General features: G+C 44.6%; 2 protein-coding genes across 2 annotated transcripts; both read right to left on the bottom strand.

Annotated features, from left to right (window-relative positions):
- Positions 1 to 4,302: 4,302 nt before the first annotated feature.
- On the bottom strand, positions 4,303 to 5,340 carry LOC100826400. The gene has a single exon (XM_010231566.2). The coding sequence runs from the start codon at positions 5,338 to 5,340 to the stop codon at positions 4,303 to 4,305; it is 1,038 nt and encodes a 345-aa protein (XP_010229868.2).
- A 150-nt stretch (positions 5,341 to 5,490) lies between these two features.
- On the bottom strand, positions 5,491 to 6,618 carry LOC112271873. The gene has a single exon (XM_024462083.1). It carries the CDS (start codon positions 6,595 to 6,597, stop codon positions 5,521 to 5,523), a length of 1,077 nt encoding a protein of 358 aa, XP_024317851.1. The 5' UTR covers positions 6,598 to 6,618; the 3' UTR covers positions 5,491 to 5,520.
- Between the last annotated feature and the right edge of the window lie 13,285 nt (positions 6,619 to 19,903).

Below are 19,903 nucleotides of genomic sequence, written 5' to 3'. Positions count from 1 at the left end.
CGAGAATATAGTAACATAGCTCGGCAGGCACAAACCGAACTGACACGTTGCAAGTAAGACATCAATTGAACTGACACGTAAACAAACACGCACCTACTCATCGATCAGGCAGGGAAGCCTAGCAAACGAAGGAACGAAAAATTTGCCTCATAGACGTCAACACAAAATCAACTAAGTAAAAATTGATAAAGGCAATCTGGGCTAAAGAGTAATGGATACTTTACACACGCGCACCCAGCACCGCATGCACGATATGACAATGAACCAACGAAATCACTCCTACTGAGAACAAGCGGCAACCATATATACAAAACAAGTGCAAACAATAATAATAAAAAAAGAGACTAGACAGAAAATACTAATTCGAAAATAAATGTCAGCTTAAATACAAATTACATCATGCTTAACAATCGTTACCAAAAATGAGATCGAGCAACCGCTGACATCTTTCCACTACCAATAATTACCCAACAATTCAACAAATACCAAACCTTCCGTTAAATAACGGCTCTTACGTTACCTTTTTTCTCTAGAGTCCCCAGGGTTTTCAGCAACCGGCTGGCTTACTCAAGCAATTCTTCTTCGAATTTGTTACCTTCAAATCTGACTACACCTTATATCTCTATTGAATGTATGGCAACTACCTGAAAAATTGCCCACAAAACAATGTACATATATTTATTATTGGTAGCATCTAGGAAAACTGGTATCGGCCCGTAACCGCCGAGATTTGAACTGGGAGGATATAGCCCAGACTGTGTACTTTAGTTCTCTAGTTAGATCTATAAGGTAGAAGAAATGAAATCTACATGTAGAAATGTATTGAATCAAAACATTGCACATTATAATGCCTGCATGCCACATCTCTATACCATCATTGATCCTATCATAATTCATAAGTGCCTTCGGCTCTCTCAAGTTGTGTGTTGAGATATGTGTCAAATATGTGTACGAGTAGAACTACAATTAGACTTGGAATTAGTGTAGAGTTATGTGTTGGAGTCGAACACGTGTAACCCGTGCCTAATATATAAAGGCACCGCGGGGTAGTCTAAAGAGACAATGACAACATAATAGCAATAGGTTCGAGGGGGAGTCGGCGGCTTGTGCCGGCGCCCAGGGTGGCCGGTGTTGCGGTATTATAGGGGGAGGAGCGCCCGTAGTCATGCCTCGGGGACGTAGGCTTTGGCCAAACCTCGTTAACAAATATCGTGCCTCCGGTGTCATTCTTGATCGTGCATCCACCGGATTTCGTAACAAGTGGTATTAGAGCGAGGTTGGAGGGGATGCGGAAGATCTTGTTGAAGGTGCGAGGATCATGCTCTACGGGTGCCGGAAATGTATAGTTTGGCGCAAGGTGGAGCATGGCGGCGATCGGATTTTAGAGCAGGAAGCCTGGACCGTTCGATAGGTTGCAGTTGGCAAGGATCGACCAGGCATGGTGATCGGACTGACACAGTGGCTGTTGAAGACATCCCGGACCGGGCGGCGGCCTCGGCTCCTGATCAAACCGGGGGGAATGCCGGATAGATCGGAGCATGGTGCATCGCGCTATAGCGATGTGATCGGTTCAAGTCCAAGGTACACGGATGCTCGTGCATGACAGCTTTAAGGTGGCGATGGACATATTTGCCAATGTGAAGTTTGTGGAGATATGTGTCGAATATGTGTACGAGTAGGGTTACAATTGGACTTGGAATTAGCGGAGGGTTAAGTGTTAGAGTCGAACACGTGTAAACTAGGCCTAATATATAAAGGCACCGCGGGGTAGCCAAATAGATCATGACAACATAAAAACAATAGGCTCGTAGGAGGAGCCGGTGTTGCGATGTTAAGTTAAATGTTTTCTGTAGTTTTTCTCCCCTGTAGACATCCCCTGCTACTTGTTTCTTTTCTTTCGTGTTACTACTTGTAATTCTCGGTCGTTTGTCTTGATCCTTTCGGCAATAAATGGCACTCTGTGACCATTTCATAAATAAAAAGGATCAATAGTTGTCTTCTGAAGCTCAAGCCACGTCAATGGTTTGCAATAAGCTTGGTCATTTGTGTGACACCCTATACTAAAAGGATAATAGTTCTGAGATAAGAGTATCCTAATAATCTCCTAAAAGGACCCACCACTATCAATGAGGCCATGCCCATATTGTTGGACCACGAATTACGGCTTGAAATGAATTCTATCTTGTGAACCCTACTCAGGAATATGCTTACAGTACAGAGTAATAGCACATGTCACATGGATGAGTTCCTTACCGTGTTCTTGATGGCACCATCAAAGCTCTTCAGTATCCCAGGCACTGCAGTAAAACCAAGCTCTGTAACTCGAGAGGGTAGCATGTGCATCGTTCAGAACAAGTCATGCCTTAAATTTCGACAAAGCCAAAGTTTCAGAACTTTGCAATGCACCCAGCAAGGAGGACGCCGAAAAGAGCAAACCAGAAAGCAAAGCAATTTACCATGCGTGCGTGGGAATTTAAAGTCAGTCACATCCTGTTGGAGGCATATAGTAGTACTGAAATTACTTGAAGACTGAACCCTTGTTTTGCCTGACAAGAGTGGAGAGCATCCCTCATGATTTTTTTTTCGAGATTGGCATCCTCATGATTCAAGTATTCTCCATTTTCTTTTTCTTGTGTTAGCCATCAAAGATGAACTATCTGTTATGAGATTGCTAAAGAACTTCATAAGGTCCTGGAGCAGAAAATACATACCATCAGCAAACAACAATAGAACAGAGGTCTCATAATAAGTAATTCTGGAAAAATGTTGGAATTCAACATGGCTGTTATCCTTTACGTACTGTAAAGATCTGACTGAGACATAATTGAATTTTCGAAAAAGAATCAGTTTATCTCTCACTTTTGAAGCTGCATTATTATACCTGCATCTTCTGTTACTAATAACAAGACAGTATATCAACAGTCATACTTGTACCTTCTATCCATATACATAGCCTTTTTACATGAGCTTGGTGGTGGTTGACTTTAGTGGAAACACCATGTTAACCAGATCGGAGACAAGCTCCTCTCAATGATTCCTTTTTTTTTTGAGGGAAACAGTAGGCCAAATGACCTACTGCAAATTTTATTATTAAATATGTTACAAAGAAAGAAAAATTAGGTTACAATGCCGATAACCAAAGGTTAACAGGGAAGGTTCATCTGAATCTATCTATCCATTCCCCAAAGCTAGCATAATTCTTCCTTTTGGCCCGGTGGAGAACAAGATTCAGTTCATTTTTGAAGATTTGTCTGCATCTATAGAGTGAAGGTCTCGTAAATTTGAAAATGCAATCATTCCGGATTCTCCATATGCTCCAGCAAACCAGAGTGGTGATCTCCATATGAAATGGAACACGTAGTTTGAGATTTCAGTTCCTTCACATTCTGATGAACATTCTGCAGAGTGAAGTCAGGGCAAATGTAGGTCCAGCAGGCACGTGCAAATAGACAATGGACAATGATTACTTTGTTACAAGGCAGATACAAGCTAAAATTCAAATCCAAAACTGGTTAAGCGGACATTGGAGGCAGCCTCTAATCAAACAAAATTCAGTTCTTTTGCCCTTTTTACCCTATTTTCTTAGTAAATAACAGGGCTTAATGATATCTTGAATAGAAGGGAAGGAAGATGGCCTCCCTCCCAGCGATCCGGTTTCCTTACTACTAGGATGTGAACCAATAAATAGATCAAGACGATTAAGGATCAGTTTGCGGTTGCTGAACTGTGATGTTCAAACTTTTTTATAATCTGCTGTGGAAAATAAACACGAAATCAGGAATAGGTTGGTTAGAAAACAATGAAATACGCACAAGCGGTTGGAACAACGGGATTATAAGAATCCACCGTAATCTCAAACACAACCTAATTGACTGATAAAAATAAGGAGACATTTCTGCAAACTTGGTCACGCAAAAACATCTACTCCGTAGTTGATTCGCTTGCACATGCACACACTACTTGGACTTCTAGAACAAGAAAATCCTAGCTTTCATCGTCAGAGAAACACACCACAGACCGGACATAATTCTAAGTATGATCAACCACATATAAATGTGTGTCCTTTTGTAGTACATGATCTTCTAGCCCATCATTGGTGAGTTCAGCTACAACTTAACTGATACATCACTGCAGCCTGAAGACTTATCTCCTAGTTGAACATTGACAAATATTTATTTTTAGAAGAACATAACAGTTCAAAAGGCATATGCCCAAAATAAACTGAGACATTTCATTTGAAGTACAAAGACAGAAGAAGAAAGGCATACAAACATTCCATTCAGGTGGCGGTGTCTGCTGCAATTACATGGCTAGGTCATCTTCATTTCCTTTTTTTCTCAGCCATCCTGCTATACCACTTGACAAAATAATAACAATCATAAGGTATAGCACCACACAAAATACCACCACGAGGACAAATATTGAAGTCCTGAACTTTCTGCAACTTCCAGCTGCATAAGCAGTCATCAGAGCCAACAGGTCCAGTATCATGATGAAGTGCAATGCTTGGAGCGGAACCTTCTTCTTTCTCACAGATTTACTCAGCAGAAGCATGACTACAGCAATAGCTGCCATGAAAGAGATGGAATTGAAAACAAAGAACACCATGTAGCGCCAGGAGTGTATGTCCTTAAGTACTGGGTTGCCAGCCTTGTAACCATTCTTGGTGCTGTCATCAGGCCAGAAGCCACCAGGTGGATTTAGACCAGCTTGGTATGCAATGGACGCAGAAAGAACTGCGAGCATCATCAAGTACTTCTGTCTCTTCCTTTCCTTCTTCTCGTTGATTTGGGGGACTGACCCTGGAGTATTACTTTCATTGTTTGTCCCATCTGAGCTTCCTGGCAATCTCTCAGAGTCAGTCTCTAGATGAAAAATCTTCAGCAACCATCTCCTTAACCAGGTCACTGGCCCTTCTAATGCATCTTGTGTTGATGAGAGTACAAGGACTTGGATCGCAAGACATAGCAGAACTGCAGAAGCTATGACAATGAGATAGATTACCGGCTTTGCTTTCCTGCAGCTTCCTGCAGAATAAGTGATCAGGAGGCCAACCAAATCAGCTACCAAGCACACATGCAGTGCATAGGACTTGATTCCATGCTCACATGATTCCCTGTTAACAAGAAGTACGATGACAGCCACAGAAGACACAAATGAGACAGCATTCGAGTAGTAGAAAACCTCATAGCGCTTTGGGTGGCTGTCTCGAAGGACTGGATTGCCTGGTTTGCCACCTTTACTGTTCCCATCAGACCAAATGCCTCCTGGAGGGTTCAGACCAGCTTGGTACGTGACTGTTGCTGCCAGAATAGCAATAATAAAGAGAAAATTGCGCATACGCTCCAAGTTCTTCTCATTATCATCCCTCAATTCATTATCTGTCCGAGGTGATTTTGGCTGTGTGTGCTTTATCCTCTGGGCAAAACATTCTTTCCACCATGCAGGGATTACATATGTAACATGCCTAGATACTAAAGCATGAACATAAACATATGCAGCAACAGAAAATATCACCAGTCAGATGTAAATAGACTTCGTTATCTCTCTGCAGCTCCCAACAACAAAAGCCCCTATTAGAGCAAGCAAGTCAGTTATCATTACTGTTTGTAGTGCACGACGTTTTATAACCTTGTTGCTCATCTTTCTGCTCAGGAGCATAATGATCATGACGAGGGAAGCTGCAAAGGCAGTGGCATTGAAATAGAAGAAAGCAAGGTAGCGCTTATGGTAATTATCCTCAAGGATTGGATCCCCAGCTGAATGATTTGTGGCATTTGATGTCCAGAAGGAACCTGGTGGATTTATACCAGCTTGATATGTCAACGACACTGCAAGAATTGCAAGAAGCAATATGTAAGTGTGCGACTTCTTCAGACGAGCATCATCTGGAATTTTATAGCTGGAATCACTATTTTTCTCTCGATGCTGTGTGGCTTGATCATTGTTGATGCTGTCGGTCTCAACTAATATAACTTCTCCATCATTCTCTGCACCATTCTGGTGATTCGCCATTGGCTGACCAGGCTGTTCTGCGCTATCCCCATGGCTATTGGGTAATAGACACCGCATCTCAGAGGATTTCTCCATTGTTGGATCATCAACATCTATTCTCAGGTCACCACGTGCTGCATTTTGGCCCACCAAGCCCTGCGTTGGAAGAATACATTGCATTGACTTTCCACTGTTACTTGCCGAAGATGGTCCCATGGGGATTGTAACCTCACTGTCAACAGATTGTACTTCCATGTTGTACATGGGAACTTCCTTGGTTGTTAGGGCATCTGTTGACGATGAGCATACAGCTTCAGTTGCAGCTTGTACACTCCGATCATGAGACTGATTTATCGTATTGGGAATGACGTCCTCCATGCTATTCAAATCACTGGCTGATGCAGATTTCACATCTCCAGTTGATACAACATTGCTGTCAGCAGAGCAGGATTGCAAATTGGACAAGTTACCTTCTACTTCTGTATCTGGACTTAAATGCTCTGTATCTTGCTCGTGTGTTCTCTGAGAACCATCTTGCTGGTGAGTTCTCTGAGAATCATCTCGCTTCGCATTAGATAACCAACCCTCCCGTGGCCATGACATCCTACTCAGCAATTTGTCAAATCTTGGCTTCACCGCGTTATCTAGCCACACTGTCACAGTTTTGGATTACGCCAAACATCTTGTAATCGGGCTTGGAACATTCTGTGTTGGAATGTCCATGGCATCAATGCGCCCTTTAAGCATGATGCTGTTCGTGCGCGTACTCTTGATGGTGACTGTGCTGTGATCTGATCCAGGAGACCAAAAAGACCTCGTTTGATCTTCCTTTTGTTAAGAAGTTTATGCCTCGTCGCCTGGATCACTTCGCTTTCGTCCCCTCTTCTGGTCTTGTGGGCAATTCGGGTGGCTTGATTACCATCTGGGATGGGGCTCTCTTCGATGGTACTGTGTTGGAGGCGCTTCCTTTTGCTCTTCACGTAGAGCTTCGCTCTAAGCTCTCGGCTGACTGCTTCCACATCGTCAACATTTACGGTCCCTGCTCTGAACCGGATCGTTCTCTGTTCCTCGACTGGCTTTGTGCCCTGGATATTGGGGAGGACGATGACTGGTTATTTCTGGGGGACTTCAACCTCTACAGATCCCTGGAAAACCGCAACCAGCCGGGCGGCAACATTCAAGACATTCTCAACTTCAACAACGCGATCGCTGCCCTGGAGCTCAATGAGTTGCCTCTGCAAGGAAGAGCTTTCACTTGGAGCAACATGCAAGATGATCCCCTCTTGGAGCAAGTTGACTGGTTCTTCACTTCCAATGCTTGGGTGCTCAATCACCCTAACACTTCGGTGCGTCCATTGGTACACTCCACGTCTGATCATGTGCCCTGCGTTGTGAGTATTGCTTCTTCCATTCCGAAGCCCGTGGTGTTTAGATTTGAAAACTATTGGACGAAACTGCCTGGTTTCATGGAGGTGGTGGCCACTTTTTGGAATTTGCCGGTGCGGGCTCACACCTCTGCCGGGAGGTTGGTTGCCAGGCTCAAGGCTGTGCGTCGGGGTTTGAAGATTTGGAGCAAGCGTGCCCCTAGGCTCGACACCTGGATTTCTAACAGTGAGTTGATCATCAATGAGCTGGATCACCTGGAGGAGTTGAGGCAGTTGGTCACTCATGAAAGTAATTTTCTGGCGCTGCTCAAGATTCATGTTTTGAAACTGCGTGGTTTGAAGAAGATGATTTGGCAGCAAAGATGTTCTATTTGATGGGCCAAACTGGGTGACGAGTGCACCAAATTCTTTCATGCTTGGGCCACCAAGGCTCATAGACGCAACATGGTCCCCTCGATCCGTGGGCGTGATGGGGTCGTTGCTGATTCGCATCAAGCTAAAGCCCACGCCTTGTGGAATGTCTTCCGCGACCGCATGGGCCAGGCCGAACCGCGTAGCCTCCACCCTGCATTGGCCTGCCTCATCACTCGCCACGATGGGCTGAGGGAACTGTCTGCTCCTTTCTCGGTGGATGAAAATGACGCTGTGGTCCAGCACCTCCCGTCTGATAGAGCTCCTGGGCCAGACGGCTTTAATGGCTTGTTTCTCAAGTGCTGCTGGCAGATTATCAAGAATGAGTTCTATGAATTGTGCAATGATTTTTTCAATCACAATCAGTCTCCAGTGTTTGAATTCCTCCTTCATCACCTTGATTCCGAAAGTTTTCTCCCCTGAGTCTGTCAATGACTTTCGGCCCATCTCGCTGTTAAACTCTTGTCTCAAGCTGATCACCAAGATCCTGTCCGTCCGACTGCAACATTACATCCTCAAGCTGGTCCATGACAACCAATATGGTTTTCTTAAGTGCCGCTCCATCCAAGATTGTTTGGCTTGGTCTCTGGAATACATTCATCAATGCAAACAGTCCCGAAGAGAAGTGGTGGTTATCAAATTGGACTTTCAGAAAGCCTTCGATCTTATTGAGCACTCTGCTATCCTGGATATCATGCGTCACATGGGATTTGATGATAAATGGATGGGATGGATCGAGAATCTGCTGGACTCCGGCTCCTCTTCAGTGCTTCTCAACGGTGTTCCTGGCAAGCAGTTCAGATGCCTCCGGGGTGTGCGACAAGGGGATCCCCTGTCCCCTCTGCTCTTTGTTCTTGCGGCAGATTTGCTTCAGATCATCATCAATAGAGCTTTTCACCTCAACTTGCTGGGACTCCCGATTCCTAACAATGATACCCATTTTCCCATTGTCCAGTATGCGGATGACACTTTGATCATCATGCAGGCCTCGGGTTGGCAATAGATTTGCCTCAAGGCGCTTCTTGAGTCCTTTGCGCAGGCCACTGGCCTCTGGGTTAATTTCGCCAAATCCTGCTTGATTCCCATCAATATTCTAGATCAAAAAGCTAGACACCTGGCTGCTACGATGGGTTGTGCGGTGGGCACTTTCCCTTTTACCTACGTAGGGCTGCCGGTGGGAACTTCCAGGCCCAAGATCCGTGATCTCATGCCCATCATTGATCGTATCGATCGCAGGCTTGCATCCTGTGCTTCCTTCCTGTCTTTCGGGGGGCGTCCTGTGCTTCCTTCCTGTCTTTCGGGGGGCGTCTTCAAGTGGTCAAGTCTGTTTTCTCGGCTCTGCTGGCCTATGCTCTCAGCGTGTTCAAGGTTCAGGAAGGTTTCAAGGAGGCGGTGGACAAACGCAGGAGAATTGCCCTCTGGAACAAGTCTGAGATCACCGGCAGGTGCAAAGCCCTTGCGGCCTGGGACAAAGTTTGTTCCCCTAAAAGCTCCGGTGGCCTTGGCGTTCTCAACTTATCGGTCTTCAATGAAGCTCAGATGACCAAATTCCTTCACAAATTCTACAACCATGTCGGCACTCCTTGGGTTAAGCTTATTTGGTCTTCTTACTACACTGGATCGGTGCCTAAATTGGATGATGGTGTTGGCTCTTTCTGATGGAGAGACTTGGTGGGCCTTATTGCAGGGTATAAAGAGGTTGCTAGATGTCTTCCTGGTGGGGGATCCACCATTTCTTTCTGGAAAGATGCCTAGGACGGCGATCCCTTTATGACCAGATTCCCGCGCATTTTTTCGTTCACGATCAACAAAGATATCACCCTGCTCGAGTGATGAGGACATCCCAACTAATGATACAACCACAGCCCCTACAGCACCTACACCTCAAGTACCGGAGATACATGGACCAATTACTAGAGCTCGTGCACGACAACTAAATTATCAGGTACTTTCGTTCCTCGGTACTTCATTTAATATTAATGAGAATATGCTGCTGCCTAAGATGGGTTCTTTTATGTGTTTTAGGAATGAAGGACCTAGCTTGGACCTCAAGGATCAGCGTTGGACAGCAAACCATGGAGGTGGCAGCAAGGTGGCGGGAGCTAGCTCAAGTGATGATTTCAGAACATTGAAACCGCCATAAAGAGAGATGAGAAGAAGGCCGCATCCTCTTCATCAATGGGATTTCGGCCAAGTGGAGGATTCCCCCTCCAATGGGTATCTATGGACCAAAGATGAGGGTTATAACCTTGCTTTATTGGGCCCAAGGCCATGTAATAGGGTCCAGCCAATTTTTAGATGTTTTCGTTGTGTTTTAGGAGGATTCCTAGGCCGTTTCGGAGTCCCTCAAGGGCCTGGCCGAAAACCACCTAGTTCCCCTCCTATTTATACCCCATGAGTCCCCCTATGGAGCCTTGGGTTTTGATTAGATAAAGTTTAGCCTTTGCTACTTTCGTGTAATCGCGTGTGTCGGTTAGACCACCTGTTTTACCGTCATCAAGACTCTAACTATATTGAATATTCAGATTCGTGAACCTTCATATCTCCTATTCACAATTTGAGATTGCTTTTCATCTTGTTCTTGCTTGTTTTTCGATTGCTTCCAGGAACAAAGACCTTCGTGGTCAGGTTGATCGTGCCCCCGCGGGATCAATAACCTTCTGGAGTTGGTGTATCGATCGCTAAGCCGCTGCCTCCTAGGTTGTAGTCGGATCGTCAACGTCACCTCCTACCAAATCGATAATTAGGTATCTCATCGAAAGATCGGGACACCCTCGAGGCTATCACGTGGTATCAGAGCATAAGGTTGCTCGGTGAGATCTTTCAATTTATCCCTAGCTTAGATCTGTTTTTTACCTATCATCAAGAAAAAGCCAAAAAAAAATTAGATTAGTTACCTTGTCCTAGAACCAATTTTAGCCTTGCAATTTTCACATTAGTTTTGCATTGTTGAATCTTTGCTGCATTAGTCGTGTCGATTTGCTGGATTAGATTGGATTGTTTTTCAGATTTTTTCTACTAGACCGAACTTGTTTTTGTCTTTTGATTTCGTGTGACGCAGGCTTTCCATCAAACTTCCGCCGCCAAACTTCCTGCCACACCACCGCCATAATCTTCCGCCGCCACCATATCTTCCACCGAGTCCCTCTTCGAGTCCTACACCGAGTCCCTCGTCGAGTCCTACACCGAGTCCCTCTTCGAGTCCTACATCGAGTCGGCAAGTTATAGTTTTCAGCTGCGAGTTCGAGTCCGAGTCCAATCAAGAGTGCTTTTGGAAAGTGTTTCATAATAGATAGAATTTTGTTTAGAGATCAAGTTGTTCGGAAAGTTGTGGAAAAAAAAGAAGGGAAAGAAAAAAAAAAGGAAAGAAAGAAAAAAAAAGGAAAAAAAAAGAGAAAGAGTTCGAGTCAGTTTCGGACCCAAGTCCAAGTAGAATTCGAGTTTCGGGTGGGTTTGACCCGTGTTCACTAAAACGGGCGTATCTTTTGCATACGAAGTCGGATTTGGACGTTCCAGGACTTTTCGAAAAGCTCTCGACAAGGCGCATCCTCTAAAATTAACGGCTCCTTGACCCTCAAATTCGGCCTCTAAGGTGGACTTTTCGAGCTCCGAAGTTTCTGCACCCGTTTTTCGGCACCGGGGCAGCGCAGTATATCTCAGTTTTCTCCACCGTCCCACCTCCGTTTCGAGTGATCTTGCACTTGTTATAAAGCTTGTTTGATATGCTGCTAACCCATATTTTCTCATATTTTTCTGAGTTTTCCTTACTACAGCCTTTGCTATTCTCCTACAGACCGACGTGCAGCTTTCCGGTCTTAACTTCTTTTGCGTGAGTTTCTGGGGATAAAAAAAATGAAAAAAAAAGTAGAAAAGAATAAGAAGCCAAACAGAAGGCCACAAAAAGAAAAAAAAAGAGAAAAAAAATATTCCCCAAAGATTTACTTGTTTTACCTTTCATTTGATCTTTCCTTTCTACCTTTTTCAGTATCTAGGTTTAGTTAATTTCTGTAATTCGTTCTTATCGACTCCAGCAGCTAGGACTAGCATTTTTAAGCATATTTTCAACTTTGCATTGCTGATTTGATTATTCGCTTTTGCTTGCTACTCACATAAGCCTCCAAGCTCCACGGATTCTACACCTAGGTTGGTTTGCCTCGAGGCATCGATACATTAATCTTCGGAGGGCTTGTTCTCGCCGCTGGCCATCACCTTCCTGTTTGCTGGGTAAGAACGAGTAAGAATTTGATTAAAAGTTGAGTGGAGTGATCTTTGGAACCCCACATCCTAGTAGTGCATAGGGACTTTTCCTTGTGATTTGTTTCTTGTTTTCTCCTAACGATGGCAGGTTCTGACGATGATTTACAAGGCCACTCTCCACGCACAAAGGGCATTATTTCACATTTTGATCGCAAGCTTAGGCTCCGTAACGAGGAATTGGATGAGGACGTTCGGGTTGCGAATGAGAGACTTGGAACCTTGGAGAGTGCGCACATTGAAACAAATACCAAGCTAACATCTTTGCAGAATTCTGTTGCTACCATTAGTACTTCTCTGGCAGAAATCACGACGCAATTGGCAGCACTTGCTGCAACGACCATCGCTACACCGGGAGGAAACAATACACAGAACCAGCGGACCGCTAATAACGGTACCTTCGCAAGCGAGGTTGAGGAGAACGACGACGACTACTCCGCGGATACGGAACACGACGGGGCCGTAAACCATCACAACGACCGTGATCATCGCCGAACTCGTTTCAACCGCCGAGGTATGGGACTGACACGACCTCAAAGAGAGGAACATGACTCGCTGCATTCTATTAAACTTAAGGTTCCTCCTTTTGATGGAAAATATGACCCTGATGCTTACCTTACATGGGAATTAGAATTGAGTCAAAAATTTACTTGCCATGATTTTCCTGCTAATAAGAGGGTTAGGGCTGCTACTAGTGAGTTTACTGATTTTGCTTCTGTTTGGTGGCATGAGTATCGTATTGCACATTCTAACGCTATACCCCCAACATGGGATGATTTGAAAAGAATTATGCGCGCTAGATATGTTCCTTCATACTATTCGCGTGACTTGTTAAAGAAACTACAACAATTAAGGCAAGGTAGTAATTCTGTCCAAGATTATTATCAAGAAATGCAAAAGAACATGTTACGTTGTGGTTTAGTTGAGAATGAGGAAGCTGCTATGGCTAGATTCTTTGGTGGTTTAAATCGTGAAATTGCTGACATTGTTGATTATAAGGAGTATAATTCTATCAGTCGATTGTTTCACATTGCTTGCAAAGCTGAAAGGGAAGTGCAGGGACGACACGCGAACACGCGGACTAACTTTTCTGCAGGTCGTACTTCCTCATGGGCAGCACGCAGCCCCACTGCCCCTTCCACACGCCCAGCTGCACCCCCTACACGTCCGGCTGTTCCGACTACTTCCACCAACAAGCAAAGTACCTCTACACCTACATCCGCAAAGGTTGGACCAGCAGCAACAAGAAATACACCCGCTGCCTCTGCACAAAGTTCAGCAGCGTCCGTTGCTTCCACTGGACGGACCGGAGATAACCAATGTCGTAGGTGCAAAGGATACGGGCATTTTCAGCAGGACTGTCCAACCAAACGCGTTATGATCATACGTGCAGATGGAGTATATGATCCAGCCAGTGATTTTGACGAAGCTACCTATGCTCTCATTGCCGAGGAAGAGCAAGAAGACCCCGCTGCCCACCATGACGAGGAGTTAATGGGAGCTGAAGCCGCTGAGCAGTACTTGAGTTTGATTGCACAACGCACCTTGAGCGTCCAAATGAGCCACGCTGAACAAAATCAGCGGCATAACTTGTTCCAAACAAAAGGAGTCATCAAGGAGCGCGTTGTTCGTATCATCATAGATGGGGGAAGTTGCAATAATTTGGCCAGCACGGAGATGGTGGAAAAACTTGTTCTTACCACCAGGCCGCACCCCCACCCTTACTACATTCAATGGTTTAACCACAGCGGTAAGCTCAAGGTAACTAGAACAGTCCGTGCACACTTTACTATTGGTACATATTCTGATTTTGTGGATTGTGATGTGGTACCTATGCAAGCATGTTCTATGTTACTCGGTCGTCCATGGCAATATGATACAGATTCTGTTCATCATGGTAGAACTAATCATTATTCTTTTATGCATGCTGGTAAGAAAATTGGTTTGAAACCTATGACTCCTGAACAAATTGTGAAAGATGACCTTGCTAGAGCTAGTAGAGCAAAGAGCAAAGAGAAGGATAAGAGTGAGAACCAGAATGTCGCTAAAGAATTTAAGCACCAAGCGTCTACCAGCAAATCTGAACCGAAACATGTTAATGAAATTAAATTGAAAGGTGCATGCTTGCTTGCAAGTAAATCTGATATTTCTGAGTTAGATACGAATAATTATGTTTGCTATGCATTCATTTGCAAAGAGGCTTTGTTTTCATTTGAGGATATGCCTCCCTCTTTGCCCCCTGTTGTTACTCACGTTTTGCAGGAGTATTCCGACGTATTTCCACAAGACGTACCACCAGGATTACCACCTATTCGAGGGATTGAACATCAAACTGATTTAATTCCTGGTGCTTCGCTGCCCAACCGTGCGCCCTACCGTACCAATCCAGAGGAGACGAAGGAGATTCAACGACAAGTTCAAGAATTGCTCGACAAAGGTTATGTTCGTGAATCGCTTAATCCTTGTGCTGTTCCTATTATTTTGGTACCAAAGAAAGATGGTTCTTGGCGTATGTGTGTCGATTGTAGAGCTATTAATAACATTACTATTCGCTATCGTCACCCAATTCCTAGACTTGATGATATGTTAGATGAATTAAGTGGCTCTACCGTGTTCTCTAAAGTTGATTTACGTAGTGGTTACCACCAAATTCGAATGAAATTAGGCGATGAATGGAAAACAGCATTTAAAACTAAGTTTGGACTATATGAGTGGTTAGTCATGCCTTTTGGTCTTACTAACGCACCTAGCACTTTCATGCGGTTAATGAACGAAGTTTTACGTGCTTTCATAGGACGATTTGTGGTGGTTTATTTTGATGATATATTGATTTACAGCAGCTCTTTAGAAGACCACTTAAATCATTTACGTGCTGTTTTTGATGCTTTGAGAGATACACGTTTGTTTGGTAACCTTGAGAAGTGCACCTTTTGCACCGATCGAGTTTCGTTTCTTGGCTATGTTGTCACTCCACAGGGCATAGAAGTTGATAAGGCCAAGATCGACGCTATTCAAAGCTGGCCAACTCCAACAACGGTCACCCAAGTGAGGAGCTTTCTTGGACTCGCTGGGTTTTATCGCCGCTTTGTAAAGGATTTCAGCACCCTTGCTGCACCGCTTAATGAGCTCACAAAGAAGGACGTTCCATATGTATGGGGCACTGCACAAGAAGAAGCTTTTCTCATATTGAAAGATAAGTTGACACATGCTCCTTTACTCCAACTTCCTGATTTTAATAAGACTTCTGAGTTGGAGTGTGATGCTAGTGGAATCGGTTTAGGAGGTGTGTTGTTACAAGATGGAAAACCTGTTGCATACTTTAGTGAAAAATTGAGTGGGCCTAGTCTGAATTATTCTACTTATGATAAGGAATTATATGCTCTCGTTCGGACTTTAGAAACATGGCAACATTATTTATGGCCCAAAGAATTTGTTATACATTCTGATCATGAATCTTTGAAGCATATTCGTAGTCAAGCAAAGCTGAACCGTCGTCATGCTAAATGGGTTGAATTTATTGAGTCTTTTCCGTATGTTATTAAACATAAGAAGGGTAAAGATAATGTTATTGCTGATGCGTTATCACGTCGTTATACCTTGTTATCTCAGCTTGATTTTCGGATATTTGGATTGGAGACTATAAAAGAACAATATGAACATGATGCAGATTTTAAGGATGTTTTGCAGCATTGTAAAGAGGGCAGAACATGGAACAAGTTTGTCATTAATGATGGATTTGTGTTCCATGCTAACAAGCTATGCATCCCAGTTAGCTCCGTTCGTCTTTTGTTTTTACAGGAGGCACATGGAGGAGGGTTGATGGGTCACTTCGGCGTGAAGAAGACCGAAGATGTGCTCGCTGATCATTTCTTTTGGCCTCGGACGAGAAGGGATGTTGAGATATTTATCGCTGGCTGCACTACATGTCAAAAAGATTTGAAGCCTTATTTGGGAGAAGAAGATGAACTACCGTCGAGGACGACTTCGATCAAGAAGGGGAGGATGATGAGGACATCCCAACTAATGATACAATCACAACCCCTACAACACCTACACCTCAAGTACCGGAGATACATGGACCAATTGCTAGAGCTCGTGCACGACAACTAAATTATCAGGTACTTTCGTTCCTCGGTACTTCATTTAATATTAATGAGAATATGCTGCTGCCTAAGATGGGTTCTTTTATGTGTTTTAGGAATGAAGGACCTAGCTTGGACCTCAAGGATCAGCGTTGGACAGCAAACCATGGAGGTGGCAGCAAGGTGGCGGGAGCTAGCTCAAGTGATGATTTCAGAACATTGAAACCGCCATAAAGAGAGATGAGAAGAAGGCCGCATCCTCTTCATCAATGGGATTTCGGCCAAGTGGAGGATTCCCCCTCCAATGGGTATCTATGGACCAAAGATGAGGGTTATAACCTTGCTTTATTGGGCCCAAGGCCATGTAATAGGGTCCAGCCAATTTTTAGATGTTTTCGTTGTGTTTTAGGAGGATTCCTAGGCCGTTTCGGAGTCCCTCAAGGGCCTGGCCGAAAACCACCTAGTTCCCCTCCTATTTATACCCCATGAGTCCCCCTATGGAGCCTTGGGTTTTGATTAGATAAAGTTTAGCCTTTGCTACTTTCGTGTAATCGCGTGTGTCGGTTAGACCACCTGTTTTACCGTCATCAAGACTCTAACTATATTGAATATTCAGATTCGTGAACCTTCATATCTCCTATTCACAATTTCAGATTGCTTTTCATCTTGTTCTTGCTTGTTCTTCGATTGCTTCCAGGAACAAAGACCTTCGTGGTCAGGTTGATCGTGCCCCCGCGGGATCAATAACCTTCTGGAGTTGGTGTATCGATCGCTAAGGTGCTGCCTCCTAGGTTATAGTCGGATCGTCAACGTCACCTCCTACCAAATCGATAATTAGGTATCTCATCGAAAGATTGGGACACCCTCGAGGCTATCATCGAGTTTCACTCTTCTGAAGATCACTATGGTCTCTTTGCTCTGCCCCTTTCCACTCTGGCCTTTGAGGAATTGCAACAGATTTTCGAGATTCTCCATAGCGCTGCCTTGGATCAGATGGACCAAGACCTTTGGATTTGTCGCTGGGGATCTGGAGCCTTCTCCACCAAATTCTTCTATCAGCACCACTTCCCTGCTCTCCAAGGACGTCTCAGGTCCACGTGGATTTGGAAGAAGAATTGTTTGCCAAAGATCAAGGGTTTTGCCTGGCTCCTCTATCGCGATCGCCTCAATACCAGAGACATGATGGATCGCAGACATTGTAACCGTGATGGGGTGCTCAGTTGCGCTCTCTGCACCAGCAGTTCAAGGGAAACAAGCGGTCACCTCTTCTTCACTTGCCAGTTCAGCGTTGAGTGCTGGCTCAGGATTGGGGTGGACTGGTCGTCCCTGCCTTCGGCGCCTTCTCTTCCGGATCGTCTTCACCTCGTCAAAGCCTGCGTCCCTGCTAGAATTCATAGAGAAGTTTTCCTCTCTGTGGCCTGGGAACTGTGGAAATGCAGAAATGATAAGATCTTCAACGATATCACTCCTTCTGTGTCGTCTTGGTTAGCTAGACTCCGCGTTTCTCCGAATGTTCAGAGCTGTAGATTCAATTCTGGCTCCTTCGATGTCTTGAGGGTCTGGCTTGTTTCTCTTGCCTCGGTCCCATGAACTAGGTGCCTCTCTTTTCCCCCCCTCTATGTGTATCTCCCCCTGTAAACTGCTTGTATTTGTGTTCGGTCAAAAAAAAGACAAGGTTGGTGTGAAGTGTGAACAAGAAGAACAGTGGAGATAGAATGGTACACATGCGAAGACCAGCTGAGGTCAATATCTAAGAAAAACAAAGAAGCACAGAAAGAAAAGTTTTAAGAAAAAAAGGAAATACAGAAAGAAAACTTGAAGAAAGAAAAAAGGAACTACAGGAAAGGAACGTGGAGACTGGATAGTGCTCAGCTTGATTGACGACCCCACAGCAATAACGTGGATGATTGTTGATTGACGGCAACCCAGACTGAAATGGCCAAGTTTACAGAAACATGGCGGGACCACTTTGGAAATAAAGAGCGGTGCTAATGCCAAAGCAAGAAGTATGAAAAGTAAGTGCGTCCTCAGAAGTAACTGAAAAAAAAAAAACTGTGGCAGAAACACATGGTACAGCTGCAACATAGAACCCCCCTGTTAACATCAGGCTGGAGCTTAAATTATGCTTTTGTTAATTGCCCAGTTGCTTTGAAAACTCTTCGTCAGCTCAAAACTGCACGCTACTACTAAGCATAAAATTTCTAACTGAAGATGTGCAACTTTAGTAAAATTAGTACTTCCTCCGTCCAACAAAAGATGTCTTTATAGCCTGTAACATTGCATACTAATGGGTTGAATATGCTGATGTAAAGATTTAGAAATGTGTCTGAGTTCTTTTTTTTTTAAAAAGCAGCCAGCTCATTATCAGACATAGCACCTAAATACTAATGGTGCCATTGTAGCGCCTAAATACTATAACCGCCAAAGGGATACCATACCTGGATACGGGAAGAGGTTGCGAAGCTCCCAAACATGGCTCAACCTGGAAAACTCCATAGCCGTGACCCATGTGTCACAGTCCGCGTCACTATCGCTGAAGTCACTGAACCTTCGCAGGTGGTCCTCCCTGATCGCCTCATCTTCCACGCGCTCGTGCCCGGCCGGGGCCGGGTCTCCCGTCTCCGGCCGTCCTGACCGCGTGGAAGTGGCCGAGGCCACCGTGGAGCAACGGTCGCAGTTCTGACGTCGGACTCAGGCATCGTGTCGATCATCTTATCTGTGGAGGTGGAGCGTGGACTGATGACTACGGAGCATGAGGCTCGCCTGGACATTTTTCCGAACACCGTGGGTGCACGCAACGCAATGCAGGCAGGGGCGGGGTGCTGAATTGCTGAAATCGCAGGCTAGTACGAGTAAGCCCCTCCCCATCATGCTCGATCGGGTCAGGCTTGGTGGGGGACCCGGAGTTGTCGTCGTCGTCGATCGCCTCCTGGGAGTCCTGGTCTTTGTTTCGTGGCAGTTTTCACTCCGCGGTGGTAGAGAGGAAACCGAGGAATCAGCCCCTGGGAGTGCACCGTGTCCTTCTTTTAGTAACTTCACATCCCGCCGCCTCCTCTAGTTTCTTTCTCCAAACTCGCACAACTGTCTGTCATGCCGTGCATACCCTGGATTTTGCTGCCGCATAGATGATCCCATTCCAAGTGATATGCGGATCGAACCCAGAAGGTACGAGTACCTGATTTTGCATGGTTCCACGCCACGAAATCCTTCAAATCAAAGTACAGAAAAGCCCAAAACACCGGTTGACATAACAGGTGTAAATAAGATAAACCAGGTAGTCAAACTTGTCTTGGATGGGATGGTCACACAAATGAAGAACAAATGTAAGAACAAGCCAGAACGATAGCTACCGCCATAGTAGTACCAACTTCCATAGCAGAATAAAGCTATAAAAAAAGAGTCCTACTAGAACAGTTTCTCGGCATATAGTGATTGTATAAAAAAGAGTGACATGCGTATGGAAATGGAACACAGAAATAACGGCTCGTTTGGCATCCATTATTTGGGCATAGAATTGTAGAATTCATTTTGAATTCCAAAAAACAATTTGTTTGGTAATTGTAGAATTCATTTTGAATTCCAAAAAACAATTTGTTTGGTTGGCACAAAATTAGCCACAGGAATTCAATCTCAAATTTCATGGAACCACACTATGACTAGCCTCGATTCTTCTCTAAAAGCCATCATTTCTTTAGAATTGTCTCTCACTCTTCAATTCCATGCGGTAGACAAACATGATTTTTCAACCCGGAATTCAAATTCAACCAAATGAAATCC

The sequence above is a fragment of the Brachypodium distachyon genome, chromosome 1, assembly GCF_000005505.3.
Source record: "Brachypodium distachyon strain Bd21 chromosome 1, Brachypodium_distachyon_v3.0, whole genome shotgun sequence".
Classification (NCBI taxonomy): Eukaryota; Viridiplantae; Streptophyta; class Magnoliopsida; order Poales; family Poaceae; genus Brachypodium; species Brachypodium distachyon.
Note: the sequence above shows the minus strand (reverse complement) of the source record. Positions and strands in the feature narration are given on the sequence as shown.

Coding starts and splice junctions, on each gene's coding strand:
- LOC112271873 (XM_024462083.1), bottom strand. CDS start 6,597: ATGTCATGGCCACGGGAGGGTTGGTTATCTAATGCGAAGCGAGATGAT.
- LOC100826400 (XM_010231566.2), bottom strand. CDS start 5,340: ATGCGCAATTTTCTCTTTATTATTGCTATTCTGGCAGCAACAGTCACG.